The 15,000-nt window shown below is 46.1% G+C and overlaps 1 protein-coding gene across 1 annotated transcript in view; it reads left to right on the top strand.

Moving 5' to 3' along the window:
* LOC140544385 (calcium-activated potassium channel subunit alpha-1-like) overlaps positions 1–15,000 on the top strand; it is a 70,753-nt gene that overhangs the window by 14,890 nt on the left and 40,863 nt on the right. The window contains exons 2-3 of the mRNA XM_072667909.1: positions 12,832–12,996; positions 14,617–14,624. Of these exons, the coding sequence (XP_072524010.1) occupies positions 12,832–12,996; positions 14,617–14,624 (173 nt within the window). The remainder of the gene's footprint in view (positions 1–12,831; positions 12,997–14,616; positions 14,625–15,000) is intronic.

Raw genomic sequence — 15,000 nt, 5'->3', positions numbered from 1 at the left:
TGTCCAGCTGTGTCCACTGAGCTCTACACCCATAAGCCAGAACATTATTACCGTCTATCTCCCTCTCGTGCCCCCAAAACAGCTCTGACCCGTCGATGGCATGTTTCCACTTTTCTGGGAATGCTTCACTGTAGGTGTTGGTACATTGCTGTGAGGAGGATTTGATTGCATTGCGGCCACACAAGAGCGTCTGTGAGGTCAGGTACTGACGCAGAGTGACTAGTTCTGCCACGCCAACTCATTCCAAAGCTGGTGGAGAACATAACCACTGCTGCACAGCTCAGTTATAGGGGCGCTTCACAGCCCTCTGGCCCAGGCTTGGCCTTGGGTACGATGACTGAGGGTAATGTTTGACTGCTTGCCTACAAGCTGTGCTTGTCTCGTCGTCCACCCCAGAGTAGCCAAATTCCCTCATTACAAGGGCGGTGTGGATACTTTTGGCTGTACAGGGTGTTGTTTTTCATTGTACTGCCGTCCTACACTGCGTATAACTTTCCTGGCCGTGCTGTTTGAGTGTGTCCGGCTTTGCTGGACGGGTGCGAGGGTTTTCTCTCCTGTCTCGGTGTGTAATCTAGCAGATGAGGGCTTTTTTGGGATGATGGATGTTAAGCTCTTTTGTATGGGAGTGGTTTCTCAGCTAATTAACCAAATGACCTGCACTGGCCAAGGCCCTGATTTATAAGCATCACTCAGATGCTGATGGAGATGGAGGGATTAAATGGACGAGGGTATTTCAGCAGGCGCGGTGCGGAGCGGAGCAGAGCGGGACGGGCTGGGCTGAATTAAATGAATGCTTGTTTGAATAATGCAGTGGACTGATGGAATTGTCCCGGGCCCTTTTAATGTAGTTCTGTGAATAGAGCTGTAATGCAGATGGATGTAGACGGTGCGGCCGGTTGCCAAATTTAACTCTCCAAAGGCAAATGATGAAACTCTCTTCAGGAGGAGGATGTGATTAAAGACGGAGTGCAGAATGTGGAGAGTTAATTTTAACACTGGCGTATTCAATTACAGCAGAGCTCAGTGTGAATATTGAAGATCTGTTAGCAGAAGATGAGCTGGCCTTCAGAAGGTATGAAGTTAAAGAGTTCTCGGGTAACTTCTACTGAGGCCTCAGACCTTAATTAGCCTGTTAGGGTGATCGCTTGTTCACAATCATCGTTAGGATGTTAGGGAAGACCAGATGAGTCAGTTTTGATGTTTTTATGACCTTCATGGAAGAGTCATCAGTCTCGGTTGTGGACAAAGGTGTCAAAACTATTGACACTCCTTAAGAAGTGGAGATACTAGGGTTTAAAAGACTTCTATAGAAGCTGAAGTATCAACTGAAGCTTTTTACACAGTAAAAGTGTAAAAGTACTGGTTTCAGAACGACTTCAAGTAGAAAAGTAAAAGTAATGGAAGGAAAACAAAGGCCGAAAGCTTAGGCCGAGCCACAGGGGTCTAAAGTGCACCCCCCCCCTCCCCAAAAACCCCATTTCTCTAAAAGTCATAATGAGGAGAATGATCTATTAAAATGTTGATGTTAAAAATGTTGGGCTGCACTAGGCTCCTGTTTCAGCTGCAGATCTGCCCATTGAAAATGAAGCATTTCAGTAATATCAGCTCTATTAAAGGAGCGTCTCTGTGCTCTACTGAGCATCAACATGAGCTTCATGGAGGAAAATATGAGGAGTCGCTGTCTAGAAGTTCTGTAAAGCTGCAGAAAGTCAGACTTCAGAGGCGTGTGATCAATAAGCTTTATTGGAATGTAAATGTGGGGCTCAGTCGGGACGTTTCACTGCAGGTCTCTTGAGTCTCTGCCACGGACACAGTCTTCATACTAGACTACAGACGTCTGCTGTGAGCTCGCTGGAGAGGGACGGGACGTGTGCAGGTGTGATGATCTCTTATAAACCAATAGGGAGTCAGAATGGAGTCTGTTTATACTTCTCATCCAATCACGATCAGACTCACACTTTCCGGATGGAGAGATTTATCTGGAGAGGGTTTTTATTGATGACGAGCCGGAATGAAAACAAAGGGAAATGAAATAGGAGGAACGAGGCTGTTTTTACAATGTAAGAAGACAGGACTGAAAACAGGGGACAGGGGACCAGACAAGAGACTGATTGGGGAGACCAACAGGAAATAGGACGGGAGACTGGGCACCGAGCATGAATGGAGTATCGAACCCACAACCTTGCCATTAATAGCCAGGTGGTCTAACCGCTGAGCCGCCACTGCCCGCTGGCACAGAAACTAAAGAGCTAGGAGCTGATGCAGGAGCAGGCACAGATGACCTTAGACCCGGCATATGAGCAGAGGCAGCAGGCACTGCCGGCACAGGCTCAGGGGCAGCGGATACCACCACTGGAGCAAGAACAGAGATGTTTGGCATCGCTGGCCTTGGAGCTGGCACAGATGCCACTGCCGGAACAGGCACTGGAGCTGGCAGCCTGGATGGCGGTTCTAAAGCTGGCGGCTTGGAAGTAGACACTCGAGCCGGCGGCCTGGAAGGCGATGCCGAAGCTAGGACTGACTCCTCAAGCTCCTGAGACTAACACGAGGGCAGGGCTACAAAGGAGACACAGGTGGGAACACTAATGACAAGGCGGGGCTACAGTCCACACTACAGTCCATACCACGACGTCTCGCTAGTGTCATCCGAGCCAAGGCTGGTCATAATGTTCAGGTCTGACCGTGTTAAGGTCCTGGGGAGTTTGTTTTGGTAGTGACGGTAATGAACCTGCAGGTCAGACCGGCTCCAATAGCAGGGGAGGCTCGTTCACTCGAGCAGGTCCTGTTCTCACTCGTTTGTGTATTTGCATACTGCTTCACACTCAGTGAGTTGACGGGCGCTAATCAGCGTGACAGGGAGCAGTTAGTGGATCATCACCCAGCAGATCCAGCTCCAGCTGTGCTGAAGCATGACCGTCTGTGGCCGGGCTTCAGTCCTACACACCTTAATCACGGCTCTGTCTGGGTTAGTGAACGCAGCATGACATTTCCACTGGGTCTGGCCACTAACAACACTGTTACATGTACACCATGTGTCCAAATGTTTGTGGACACCCCTTCCAATGAGTTCATGTAGCTGCTTTAATAAGTGTTGCACCCATTGATGACTTGTCTGGGCCCTGTAGAGAAGAAGTACTGCCAATAGAATAGGACTCTCTGGAGCAGATCAACATCATGACCCTATTGGCTCCATGCTGCCTAATAATGCCAGGCGTGGGCTAGAGGGGTATAAAGCCCCCCAGCATTGAGGAGCTGTGGAGCAGTGGAAAAGCTGTGTTCTCTGGAATGATGGATTGGTCCATCCAGTACTTTTAGGATGAGTTGGGGTGATTTGGGATGGTGAGCATCCAACACCCTGACTCTCAGCAGAGGACTGGTGGAGGATTAGGTAAGCTGAGCCTGAGGTGGCATGTTCTCTTACAGTTCTCAGCTCTGTGTGGCGCCTTTCAGGCTCCAGCTAGAGGTGTTACTCTGCCAGACACTCCGACCGTATGTTTACACAGCTCACTGGCCACTTTATCAGAAACACTTCACATTGTGCTTCCACTCACTGGCCACTTTATTAGAAACACTTCACATTGTGCTTCCACTCACTGGTCACTTTATTAGAAACACTTCACATTGTGCTTCCACTCACTGGCCACTTTATTAGAAACACTTCACATTGTGCTTCCACGCACTGGCCACTTTATTAGAAACACCTACCTTGTGCTTCTGCTTACTGGCCACTTTATTAGAAACACCTACCTTGTGCTTCAACTTACTGGCCACTTTATTGGAAACACCTACCTTGTGCTTCCACTCTCTGGCCACTTTATTAGAAACCCCTACTTTGTGTTTCCACTCACTGGCCACTTTATTAGAAACACCTACCTTGTGCTTCTGCTTACTGGCCACTTTATTAGAAACACTTCACATTGTGCTTCCACGCACTGGCCACTTTATTAGAAACACCTACCTTGTGCTTCTGCTTACTGGCCACTTTATTAGAAACACCTACCTTGTGCTTCAACTTACTGGCCACTTTATTGGAAACACCTACCTTGTGCTTCCACCCACTGGCCACTTTATTAGAAACCCCTACTTTGTGTTTCCACTCACTGGCCACTTTATTGGAAACACTTTCCTAGTTCCTTCACTTACTGGCCACTTTATTGGAAACACCTACCTTGTGCTTCTGCTTACTGGCCACTTTATTAGAAACACCTACCTTGTGCTTCAACTTACTGGCCACTTTATTGGAAACACCTACCTTGTGCTTCCACTTACTGGCCACTTTATTGGAAACACCTACCTTGTGTTTCCACTCACTGGCCACTTTATTAGAAACCCCTACCTTGTGTTTCCACTCACTGGCCACTTTATTAGAAACCTCTGTTGTGTCTCTCGTCATTCAGTCATTAATTACAGTATATTGTTAAACCTGTGACTGCAGTTGAACTCGGCTCCAGCTGGACGCACCGTGCCGGCTCTCTCTGCTGCTTTCAGGTGAGTGTTTCAGATGAAAGTGGTGAAGGCTGCTCTTTAGGAAGTGTTAGATCTACAGTCTCAGGCTCTCGCCACACATGAAACAGAGGAGGTGAAAGCCTGGTGGTGGAGGGATCCATTAGGGTGGAGAGCAGACCGGCTGAGATCTTTGATTCATGAGGGATATTTTCAGAACTAATTGGACAGAGAGAGCAGTTCCATCAGCCGTGGCTATCTGTCTTTGAACTTTGCCATCTTTTGGATTAAATATTTATCAGGAGCGAGTGTTTGAGGGCGACATTCTCAGGCTTGTTCATTAATCCTGAACAGGGCGAGCACCGTGACGCCAATTAGACATTCAGGAACACGCTATGAGGCCAATTACACATTCTTCAGAAAATAGTGCACTTTCCCTCCTGGAGCACTGACACGAGTGCTGTGTTTCTACTAACTGGCCACTTTATTAGAAACATCCATCTGGTGCTTCCACTCTCTGGCCACTTTATCAGAAACACTTTCCTTGTATTTCCACTCACTGGCCACTTTATCAGAACCCCCTACTTTATGCTTCATCTGACTGGCCACTTTATCAGAAACACCTACCTTGGGCTTCCACTCACTGGCCACTTTATAGTAAACATCTACCTTGTGCTTCCACTCACTGGCCACTTTATCAGAAACACCTACCTTGTGCTTCCACTCTCTGGCCACTTTATTAGAAACACTTTCCTTGTACTTCCACTCATTGGCCACTTTATCAGAAACACCTACCTTGTGCTTCCACTCACTGGCCACTTTAATGGAAACACCTACTTTGAGAACACTGCCGTCTAGTGGTTGGGGTTTAAACACAGCACAAAAGGAACCACTGTCTGACACCAATCTTTACATCTAAACTATTAATTAATGATCAATACTTTGATTTTGAGACTCGATACAGTATTACAGAACATAATATCACAATATTAAACACATTTCTATATTTTTCACATAGTGTGTGTGTGTGTGTGTGTGTGTGTTAGTTCAGAGTGTGTGTCCATCTCAGTACAGCTCTGGACCGTCCTGAAACAGCCCTGAAATCTCAGGGCCAGAACTCCAACTGATCTTTTCACACACCTGGTTTCATCCTTGGCCTTAGAGCTGTGAATTGACAAAGACATGGTCTAGCGAATCAATTTACTAAAAAAATGTAATTGTATAAAATCTTGTTTACATTGGAGTGAAAATGTCTGATGACTGAAGACGGAGTATAATCCTGCTCTCAGGGTTTAAACACTGCACAGAATGAACCACTGTCTGACACCAGTCTTTACATGTAAGCTGCTCAGGTGGTGGTTATGAACGATTTACTGCTGGCAGCTGATTCTGGTCTAGTGAACGTTCTTGTTCTGTTGGATATCAGGCTGAAAGACCTGGGCTTATGTCCCTGACACTGCGATTGCTTGGTTTCGGTAATATCTCACTGACGGGCAACAATATGTCTCTGGGCAGCTCCAGGTCAGATACTTCAGATATTAACTCTCCCTTATGACGTACCCCAGGGTTCAGTTCTCAGCCCCCTTCTTTGTATCATTTATATGCTTCCACTAATCGATTGTATCAAACAACATGGTCTTCAGTTTCACTGCTATGTGGATGATACTCAAATTTCTAATTCTCAAATCTGCCCCAAGCCAGAGTGGATACGCTGCCTCCTGACTCACTGATTAGCTACCTAATAAATGATCCCTTTGGCAAATATGGGCCCACCAGTAGAATTTCCGTGGTGGATCCCTGGTTGGGATGGTCTGATCAATGGGATTGGAATCTCCTAGGTTAAACACTCAGTTATGGAACTCCATCCCCCTGTATCTCCGCATGTGTCCATCACTGTCTACTTTTAAGAGGCATTCTTTTTAAGAGGTGAACCATTTTTGAGCAACCAGGCCAAGGAAAAACTCCTCAGAGTCAGGGAAAGAAACCTTGAGAGGAACCGAAACACCATCGACACCACAGAGCAAAACAATTAACAGAGTCATAAATAACTGGAGGAAGATGGTGAGAAAGAGCTACAGCTAATGTGACATCAAGCCATAGATAATGAGAGTGTGAGGGAAAGTCTGTGCAGGTTAAACACTCTTATGAATAGCTATGCAGTGAGGCATGAATCAAACAATGTGAAGATCCCGAGCAGAACAGCATCGCAGCAAACAGCCAGGTCAGGTGACCCCGGGCAGAAGACAGAAAACAGAAAGGAAGGAAAAACAAAGGGGATAGGGAGAATTATGGCAAATATTGGTGAGTTTTTACACAGCAGGAAAGCCTGGACCAAAGGGTAGGCAGGCAGCAGCATCCACCCATGAATGGACGCAGATGGCAAAGGAAAGGACAAAATGGAAAAAAGGGTTTAGGAATAGAGCTGGTCTGGTTTAAGGTCTGTAAAGGAGGTGGTTAGAAAGACAGTGATAACGAGAGCAGTATAGAACAGTGGGGATATGGAGGCTACAGACTACAACAGCAAGGAAAACAGTAGTCTGTAATGGAGGGTTAACCGAAAGCTGGTGCTAAAAAAGGTACGTCTAGATTTGAAGACTGAGAGTGTGTCTGAGTCCCGAACAGTAACAGAATGTGTTACTGTTCTGAATGAAATCTCTTCCCCTGAATTAGTTTTTCTAAAGTGAGGAACTGACCGTGGGCCACTACTTATTCTAGTTTTTTTTTCACCTCTGTCTTTGAGTTTCCTGAAAGGCACTTTAAAAGTATTATTATTATTATTATTATTATTAGTAGTAGTAGTATTTTCAATTATTAATTAAAAACAATGCTGTGTTTTTGAGAATCAACACAGTATTGCTGGTGTTTGATGATGAACACCACCTTACCTCATCCCTGTCTCCCCAACTCATTTCATCCAAAGTATTGAATGGAGCTCCACCATCATTCCAGAGAACACGGTTCTTCCACTGCTCCACAGCTCCATGCTGGGCGTTTTTATACCCCTCTACTAGCCCACGCCTGGCATTAGGCATTTGATCATAGCTGCTCCAGAGTGTCCAGTTCTGCTGGTTAATGCTTGAACACTTGTGTCAAGCATTGTGTCTAAATTAATAATTAGAATTGAATAATTATTTTAGATTTCACATATTTATACTTTTATATGAATATTAATATATATATTTGATTATTTTATATATTTTTAGTCTCTGTTTGTGTTTTTGAGATTCGATACAGTATTGCAAAACAATATCACGATACTTCAATATATTGATATTTCTAACCGCCGCTACTTAGCCTTGACCGAGAGCTCAGTGTGGTTTTGAACTTCAGACAGCAAACATGCCTCGGCTGATTGAGTACAGTTGGGACAGTGGGAGAATTTGATTTGGCCGATCTGTGGCTGTAATGTTTAAATGGTGCGGTCGGCCTGAATGGACCATAACGGTGCTCGTTATCCACCGGCTTCAACATGTCCCTGTTGGGCTGTAGCAGTGTGTGGCAGGGTGAGTGTCAGAGAGCAGGCTGGTATTCAGGACTGTGTAGTTACAGTTAAAAATAAAATCCCTGAGCAGCCACAGCGCTCCACACTGATGCACCAACAGCTGCTTCACACACACACACACACACACACACACACACACACACACACACACACACACACACACAGACAGGCACACACACACTATTGTTTTTTTTACAACGTCAGGACAACAGGAGTCCTACATATGGGATCTATGCATCAGTAATAATACAACGTCTCATACATTAAATGTCCAAATATTTGTGGTCACCCCTTCTGATGAATGCATTCAGCTTCTTTAAGCTGCACCCATTGCTGACACAGATGTGCAAATGCACACACACAGCTTGTCTAGTCCCTGAAGAGAAGTACTGCCAATAGAATAGGACTCTCTGGAGCAGATAAATAAACATGACCCTATCGGCTCCATGCTGCCTAATGCCAGGCATGGACTAGAAGGGTATAAAGCCCCCAGCATTGAGGAGCTGTGGAGCAGTGGAAGAACTGTGTTCTCTGGAGTGATGGATGGGTCTCTGTCTCTGCTGTCCAGGGAAGAAGGCTTTCTACTAGATTTTGGAGGAGCATTGCTGTATGGATTTGATTGCATTCATCAACAAGTGCATCAGTCAGGCTGTTGGATGATGATCACCACCCCACCTCTTCATCCTCTGCTCCCCATCTCATCCCATTCAAAAGTACTGGATGGAGCTCCTCCACCATCATTCCAGAGAACACAGTTCTTCCACTGCTCCACAGCTCCTCAATGCTGGAGGGCTTTATACCCCCTCTAGCCCACGCCTGGCATTAGGCATGGTGACCTTGGCGTTATTTTTTCAATAACAGTTTATTATTAATATTTTAGATTTTAAATATATTCTATTTTAAATATTTTATTTAAATAAAGTGTATTATCTTTAATGTCTTGTTTTGTTTCCCTGCTTTTCGATAAAGGCCTGTGTGTCCAGCATGTGTCTTTAAGCTGAATCATTTCTGTGACTAATTAAATAAATTCATTAGGAGTGATCCAGAAAAAAAGCCTCTTGACATTTAAAATTGTGCTTTGCCCTTTTTGCCTGTATGTGTGTGTGAGTGTGTGTTAGTGTGTATGAAGTTGGCTGGTTAAACTCATACTGTTAAATGTAATGATGGTAGTTGTAACAGATGGTGTGAAACTGTAGTGGAGGAGGTGGGAGGTTAGATTGAGGCTTGCAGCTTTTGATCTGTTGTTTTAAGTTAATAAATTAAATAACCTGGCGCTGGCACCATCAAGAGTGCACTCCATTTGTAATAGTGAGGAAACAGTAGAACAGTAGAAAAAAATCTCGATATGATGAGAAAAAGACGAAAAAACTAATAAGGGAAAAGAGAAAAAAACAACAAAGAGGACTGCATCGCAGTGGACAGCCAGGTCAGGTAACCCAGGGCAGAATAGTAGGACACAGGGAATCTCGATACATGGGAAAGAGACAGAGAGAAAACAGAAAGGAGGGAAAAAGCAAAGAGATTAGGAAGAATGTGGCAAATAACGGTGAGTATTTACACAGCAGGAGAGCCTGGACCAAAGGGTAGGCAGGCAGCAGCATCCAACAATGAATGAACGCAGACCAGCAGTAAGCAGACGGCAGGGGGCAGCTCGGGAAATGGGGAGAGAGGAGAAAGGAGACTATGAAGAAAGGGTTTAGGAATAGAGCTGGTCTGATTTAAGGCCTGTAGAGAAGGTGGTTATAAAGACAGTGATAACGAGAGCTGTATAGAACAGTGGGGATATGGAGGCTACAGACTACAACAGCAAGGAAAACAGTAGTCTGTAGTGGAGGGTTAAGCGAAAGCTGGTGCTAAAAAAGATACGTTTTCAATCTAAATTTAAAGACTGGGAGTGTGTCTGAGTCCCGAACAGTAACAGGAAGTGTGTTACAGAGTTGGGGAGCTTTATGAGCTTTCTTCTAAACTGAGAAAATGACTGTGGGTTAACGTCCACTGGAATTTTTAATCACCTCCGTCCTTGAGTATCCTGAAAGGCACTTTAAATGTATTATTATTCTTATTTATTTATTTATTCATTCAAATATTAAGTTATAATCAATACTGAAGCAACTTGGCTGCCATCATATTAATGAGTGCTCTCAGTTTATTATAGTGAGGGAACAGAACAGTAACCAGTGCGTCAGTGTTCTTATTTCATTAATTTAGAGCTCAGTAAAAGTGGGTTTTAAGGCCTGGCCAGTTTTGGATGGAAATTTGGTCCCAGTGAATGTGTTGAATCCTGGTTTCTAGAGTTTAGACATTTTCATGTATCACCATCAACAGATATGAACATCAGCAATCTCCAGTATCAGCTTTGGCTCACAATTCCCTTATTGGTGGATCTCTTTATACACTATACGTCCAAATATTTGTGGACATCCCTTCTAATGAAGGCATTCAGCTACTTTAAGTTGCACCCATTGCTGATACAGATGTGTAAATTAACACACACACACACACACACACACACACACAGCTTGTCTAGTGCTTGAAGAGAGGTACTGCCAATGGAATAGGACTCTCCATTTTCCACTCTCCATTGGCACCATGCTGCCTAATGCCAGGCGTGGGCAAGTAGAGGGGTATGAAGCGCCCCAGCATTGAGGAGCTGTGGAGCAGTGGAATAGCCGTGTTCTCTGGAATGATGGTGGTGGAGCTCCATCCAGTACTTTTGAATAGGATGAGTTGGGGTGTTTGGGATGAAATGACCTCTGAACACAATCAAATTCTCACAGCAATGCTCCTCCAAAATCTAGTAGAAAATCTTCTTCTCTGGACAGTAGGGACAGTTACTCCAACAGAAGCAGGAGAAACTCTTTTAATACTCCATGTTCAGAAGTAACAGTGAACGAGCAGACGTCCGAATACTTTTGTTTGCTGTTTTTCACTTTTCTTCATAATGTGAATCTGGTCGTTGTTCTTTGTATTGTGTCTGAATTTCATGATGAACGGACCAATAGAAATGCTCCAAAATGACCTGGAATAAAATCTTTCTACATTGACTTCCATTGAAAGCTCAGAAGGTTTTTTCCTCCTCCTGTAAAGCTGCTGTTTCGGTGATGTGTGTGTACTGATGCTGAGGTGTTGATTGACAGGAGGTATTTCAGTACTCAGTAGTAATTTAATTAGGGCAGTACAAGTGTTGGGTTTCAATGCCCAGCCTTTCCCTAGGGACATAAAGAGGCGTACAGGGGTGTGTGTGTGTGTAAGAGAGAGAGTAAAGCGAGGAATTGTAGTGTGTGTGTGTGTGTGTGTGTGTGTGTGTGTGTGTGTGTGTGTGTGTGTGAGCTGTATAACACATGCTGCATGCCCACTTCCTGACTTCCTACCAGGAGTTCTATGATGATGTGCATCTAAAATGAGTTGCACTGCTGTGTGTGTGTGTGTGTGTGTGTGTGTGTGTGTGTTTTGTCAGTGCTACACAGTTTTGTAATACCTAAGAAAGACAAACCCTGGAGCAGGTTAATACACACTAAACTGGTACAGACCTGTACAGTAAACACACACACACACACACACACACACACACACACACACGCACACACACTGTTTCCACATGAATAAATGATACAGCGTCAGCTGAGCTGTTGTCTTCACTCTGGGGGTGTAGGTCGTGAAGCTGTGGGTCGTGAAGCTGTGGGTCGTGAAGCTGTGGGTCGTGAAGCTGTGGGCCGTGAAGCTGTGGGCTGTGAAGCTGTGGGCTGTGAAGCTGTGGGCTGTGAAGCTGTGGGTCGTGAAGCTGTGGGTCGGGAAGCTGTGGGCCGTGAAGCTGTGGGTCGGGAAGCTGTGGGTCGGGAAGCTGTGGGTCGTGAAGCTGTGGGCCGTGAAGCTGTGGGTCGGGAAGCTGTGGGCTGTGAAGCTGTGGGCCGTGAAGCTGTGGGCCGTGAAGCTGTGGGCCGTGAAGCTGTGGGTCGGGAAGCTGTGGGCCGTGAAGCTGTGGGCCGTGAAGCTGTGGTCCGAGAAGCTGTGGGTCGTGAAGCTGTGGGTCGGGAAGCTGTGGGCCGTGAAGCTGTGGGCCGTGAAGCTGTGGGCCGTGAAGCTGTGGGCCGGGAAGCTGTGGGCCGGGAAGCTGTGGGTCGGGAAGCTGTGGTCCGAGAAGCTGTGGTCCGAGAAGCTGTGGTCCGAGAAGCTGTGGTCCGAGAAGCTGTGGGTCGGGAAGCTGTGGGTCGGGAAGCTGTGGGTCGTTGGTTATTGATGTTCATGTTTGAGTTCAAAGTTCTGTTTAATCCAGGTGTTTGTGTATGAGCTTGTTTTCTAGGCTGGTCAGACTTGCATAAAGCTGTGGAATGTGGCCACAGTTCAGTTTGGGTCAGTGTCCGGTTTGGGTCACAGTCCAGTTTGGGTTGCGGTTTGGTTTGGGTCACTGTCCGGTTTGGGTCACTGTCCGGTTTGGGTCACAGGTCGGTTTGGGTCACAGGTCGGTTTGGATCACTGTCCGGTTTGGGTCACCGTCCGGTTTGGGTTGCGGTTTGGTTTGGGTCACTGTTCGATTTAGGTCACTGTTCGATTTAGGTCACAGGTCAGTTTGGGTCACAGGTCGGTTTGGGTCACAGGTCTGTTTAGGTCACTGTCCGGTTTGGGTCACTGTCTGGTTTGGGTTGCGGTTTGGTTTGGGTCACTGTCCGGTTTGGATCACTGTCCAGTATTATTGTTATAATTTATTATTATTATTATTATTATTATTTCTTAATAAAAATGGGTTCAGATATCAGATATTGTAGATTATTTAAAAATCCCTCCTCTTCTACTTTCTCTACCTTTAATTGTATGAGATAACCTGTACATGTACTGACCTTTATATATATGTGTGTGTGTGTGTGTGTGTGTGTGTCCTTTGTTCACAGGACGTTCAGAGGGTCAGTAACCCCATTGGAGCAGTTGATGGAGGGGGTAAAATCGGAGAGAAGAAGGAAGCAGCTGCGGCGGTCAGCGAGGTCGGCTGGATGACCTCGGTGAAGGACTGGGCCGGGGTCATGATCTCAGCACAGACGCTGACCGGACGAGTGCTGGTGAGTCATAACCCTGCTGACCCCTGACCTCTGTACGTACAGTTCTTTTTGTAGGCCCAGGGAGTTCACCAGAGTTCACGTCACACTTGGTAAAACTCATGCGCACCTGCCTGGAAAACATCCAGTAGCTGCATGCAGGAGGCCGGCGCCGCATGCATGGGAGGGGTCAGTACTCGAAAAGCAGTCAGAGCTCTAGAACCACAGAGATTACGTCAGGTTCTCATGTTCCACTATAAATAGTTGAGCACTGAAGACTCTAAACTGTTCTGTTGTTTTCTGAGAACGCTCCTCGCTGCTGCGGCCTGGAAATATCGTTAGTGGCGTCTAGTGAATTCCACAGGGCACTCTGCTGGAACACAGCGGTAAAAACAAAGGATCGGACGTAGATCAGGCCTAAAATAGCCGGATCTTGATCCAAATGTGCCTGGGGTGGCCCCTGACTAGCATTAACACTAGCCATTTGAACAGGGGTGTCTAAACTTTTACATACAATTGTGTGTATATATATATATGTGTATCTGTGTGTGCCAAAAGTATGTGGACACCTGCTTCTCTGGTCTTTCTCCTGAACTTAAGGGAGGATTTGGCCCACCTTTGCAGCAGTAACATCCTCTATTTAGCCTCCACTAGATGCTGAACATTGTTCTGAGGAGGATTTGATTGCATTCAGCCTCACCTGTGGGATGATTAGTTCTGCCACCCCTCATCCCTCTAGCTCATGCTCAGCATTGCACTTTAGGGGTCACTGCTGCCCTAGAGCGTCCCATTCTATTGGTCTGTGCTTTTACATGGAGATAATACAGGCTTTGTGTGAATTAATTAAAAAGAAAGGGTGTCCACAAATTTTTGGACAGTTTATGTATTTAGGATGCTCGTGCTAAGGAAAACGACGTCTCCGTCATTCCCACTCCGGGCCAGAACGCTGCTGCTGCTGCTACTGCACTATGGAGGTTTGGTGGTGGAGCTGCAGGAGGAGAACCTCTCTCCAGAACTGCTGCTGTGTAACACTGCAGAACCCATAGAGTCATATTAGTGTAAAATCCTGTAGTGTTACTCTACCACCTCCGCCCACATGCTGCTCCACCTTCAGATCAAGCTTCTGCAGCTCTCACACTGTCCAGAAATGCACGTGTAAAGTGTATCCAACCCAACTGTAGGGGGAGCCCCAGAGCACACAAACCCTTTCTCACTTAATGCTGCTTTAATTAACAGTTGAAGTGTCCCGGTGGTGACAGGTGTAGGGAGAACACAAGGCATCACACACGGCTGAAAGTGGAGCTTGTGTGTGTGTGTGTGTGTGTGTGTGTGCACATGCATAAGTGCACTTGTATATGCATGAGTGTGTGTGTGTGTGTGTGTGTGTGTACTGTAGTGTAAAGGGGATGTAACTCTGCTGCAGCTGCTGTGGGATGAATGAAGCTCATCACTGAACACAGGAATACACTACAGTGTGTGTGTGTGTGTGTGTGTGTGTGTGTGTGAGCCCTCTTCCTCTCCAGCAGAAATAATGGCTGGGTGCATCGCTTGTGTGTTCAGCTGGCCCAGTCTGTAGCCATGGTAACAGCAGCTTACGGTAGCACAGCAGATGTATGTGTGTGTGTGTGTGTGTGTGTGTTTCAGAAGGCAATGTAAGACCTGTTCCAGCTCAGTTCTGTACACACACACACACACACCGTGTAGCCTTGGTTTAGTGACATGGATGCTGACGTCGATCTGCGAGGAAACTGTTTTTTATCTCCAGCAGAATCAGATGAGTTTGGAACCGTTAGCTCTGACCATGTTCTCCCTCCTACACACACACACACACACACACACACACACTTCTGCACTGAATTGAATCCACGGGTCACTGTAGAGCTTGTCAGGTCTACCTTCATCGATGTTGTCCAGGCTTCAGCAACGAAGACCTGGACTGAAGCCTTCTATGTATGTATACTTTCACTGGCCCATCTCCCGTGCTTCCTCTCACTGGCCACTTTATTAGAAACACCTACCTTGTGCTTC

The sequence above is a fragment of the Salminus brasiliensis genome, chromosome 22 (genome assembly GCF_030463535.1).
Source record: "Salminus brasiliensis chromosome 22, fSalBra1.hap2, whole genome shotgun sequence".
NCBI classification, from domain to species: Eukaryota; Metazoa; Chordata; class Actinopteri; order Characiformes; family Bryconidae; genus Salminus; species Salminus brasiliensis.
This window is presented reverse-complemented; position numbering and strand designations above follow the sequence as displayed.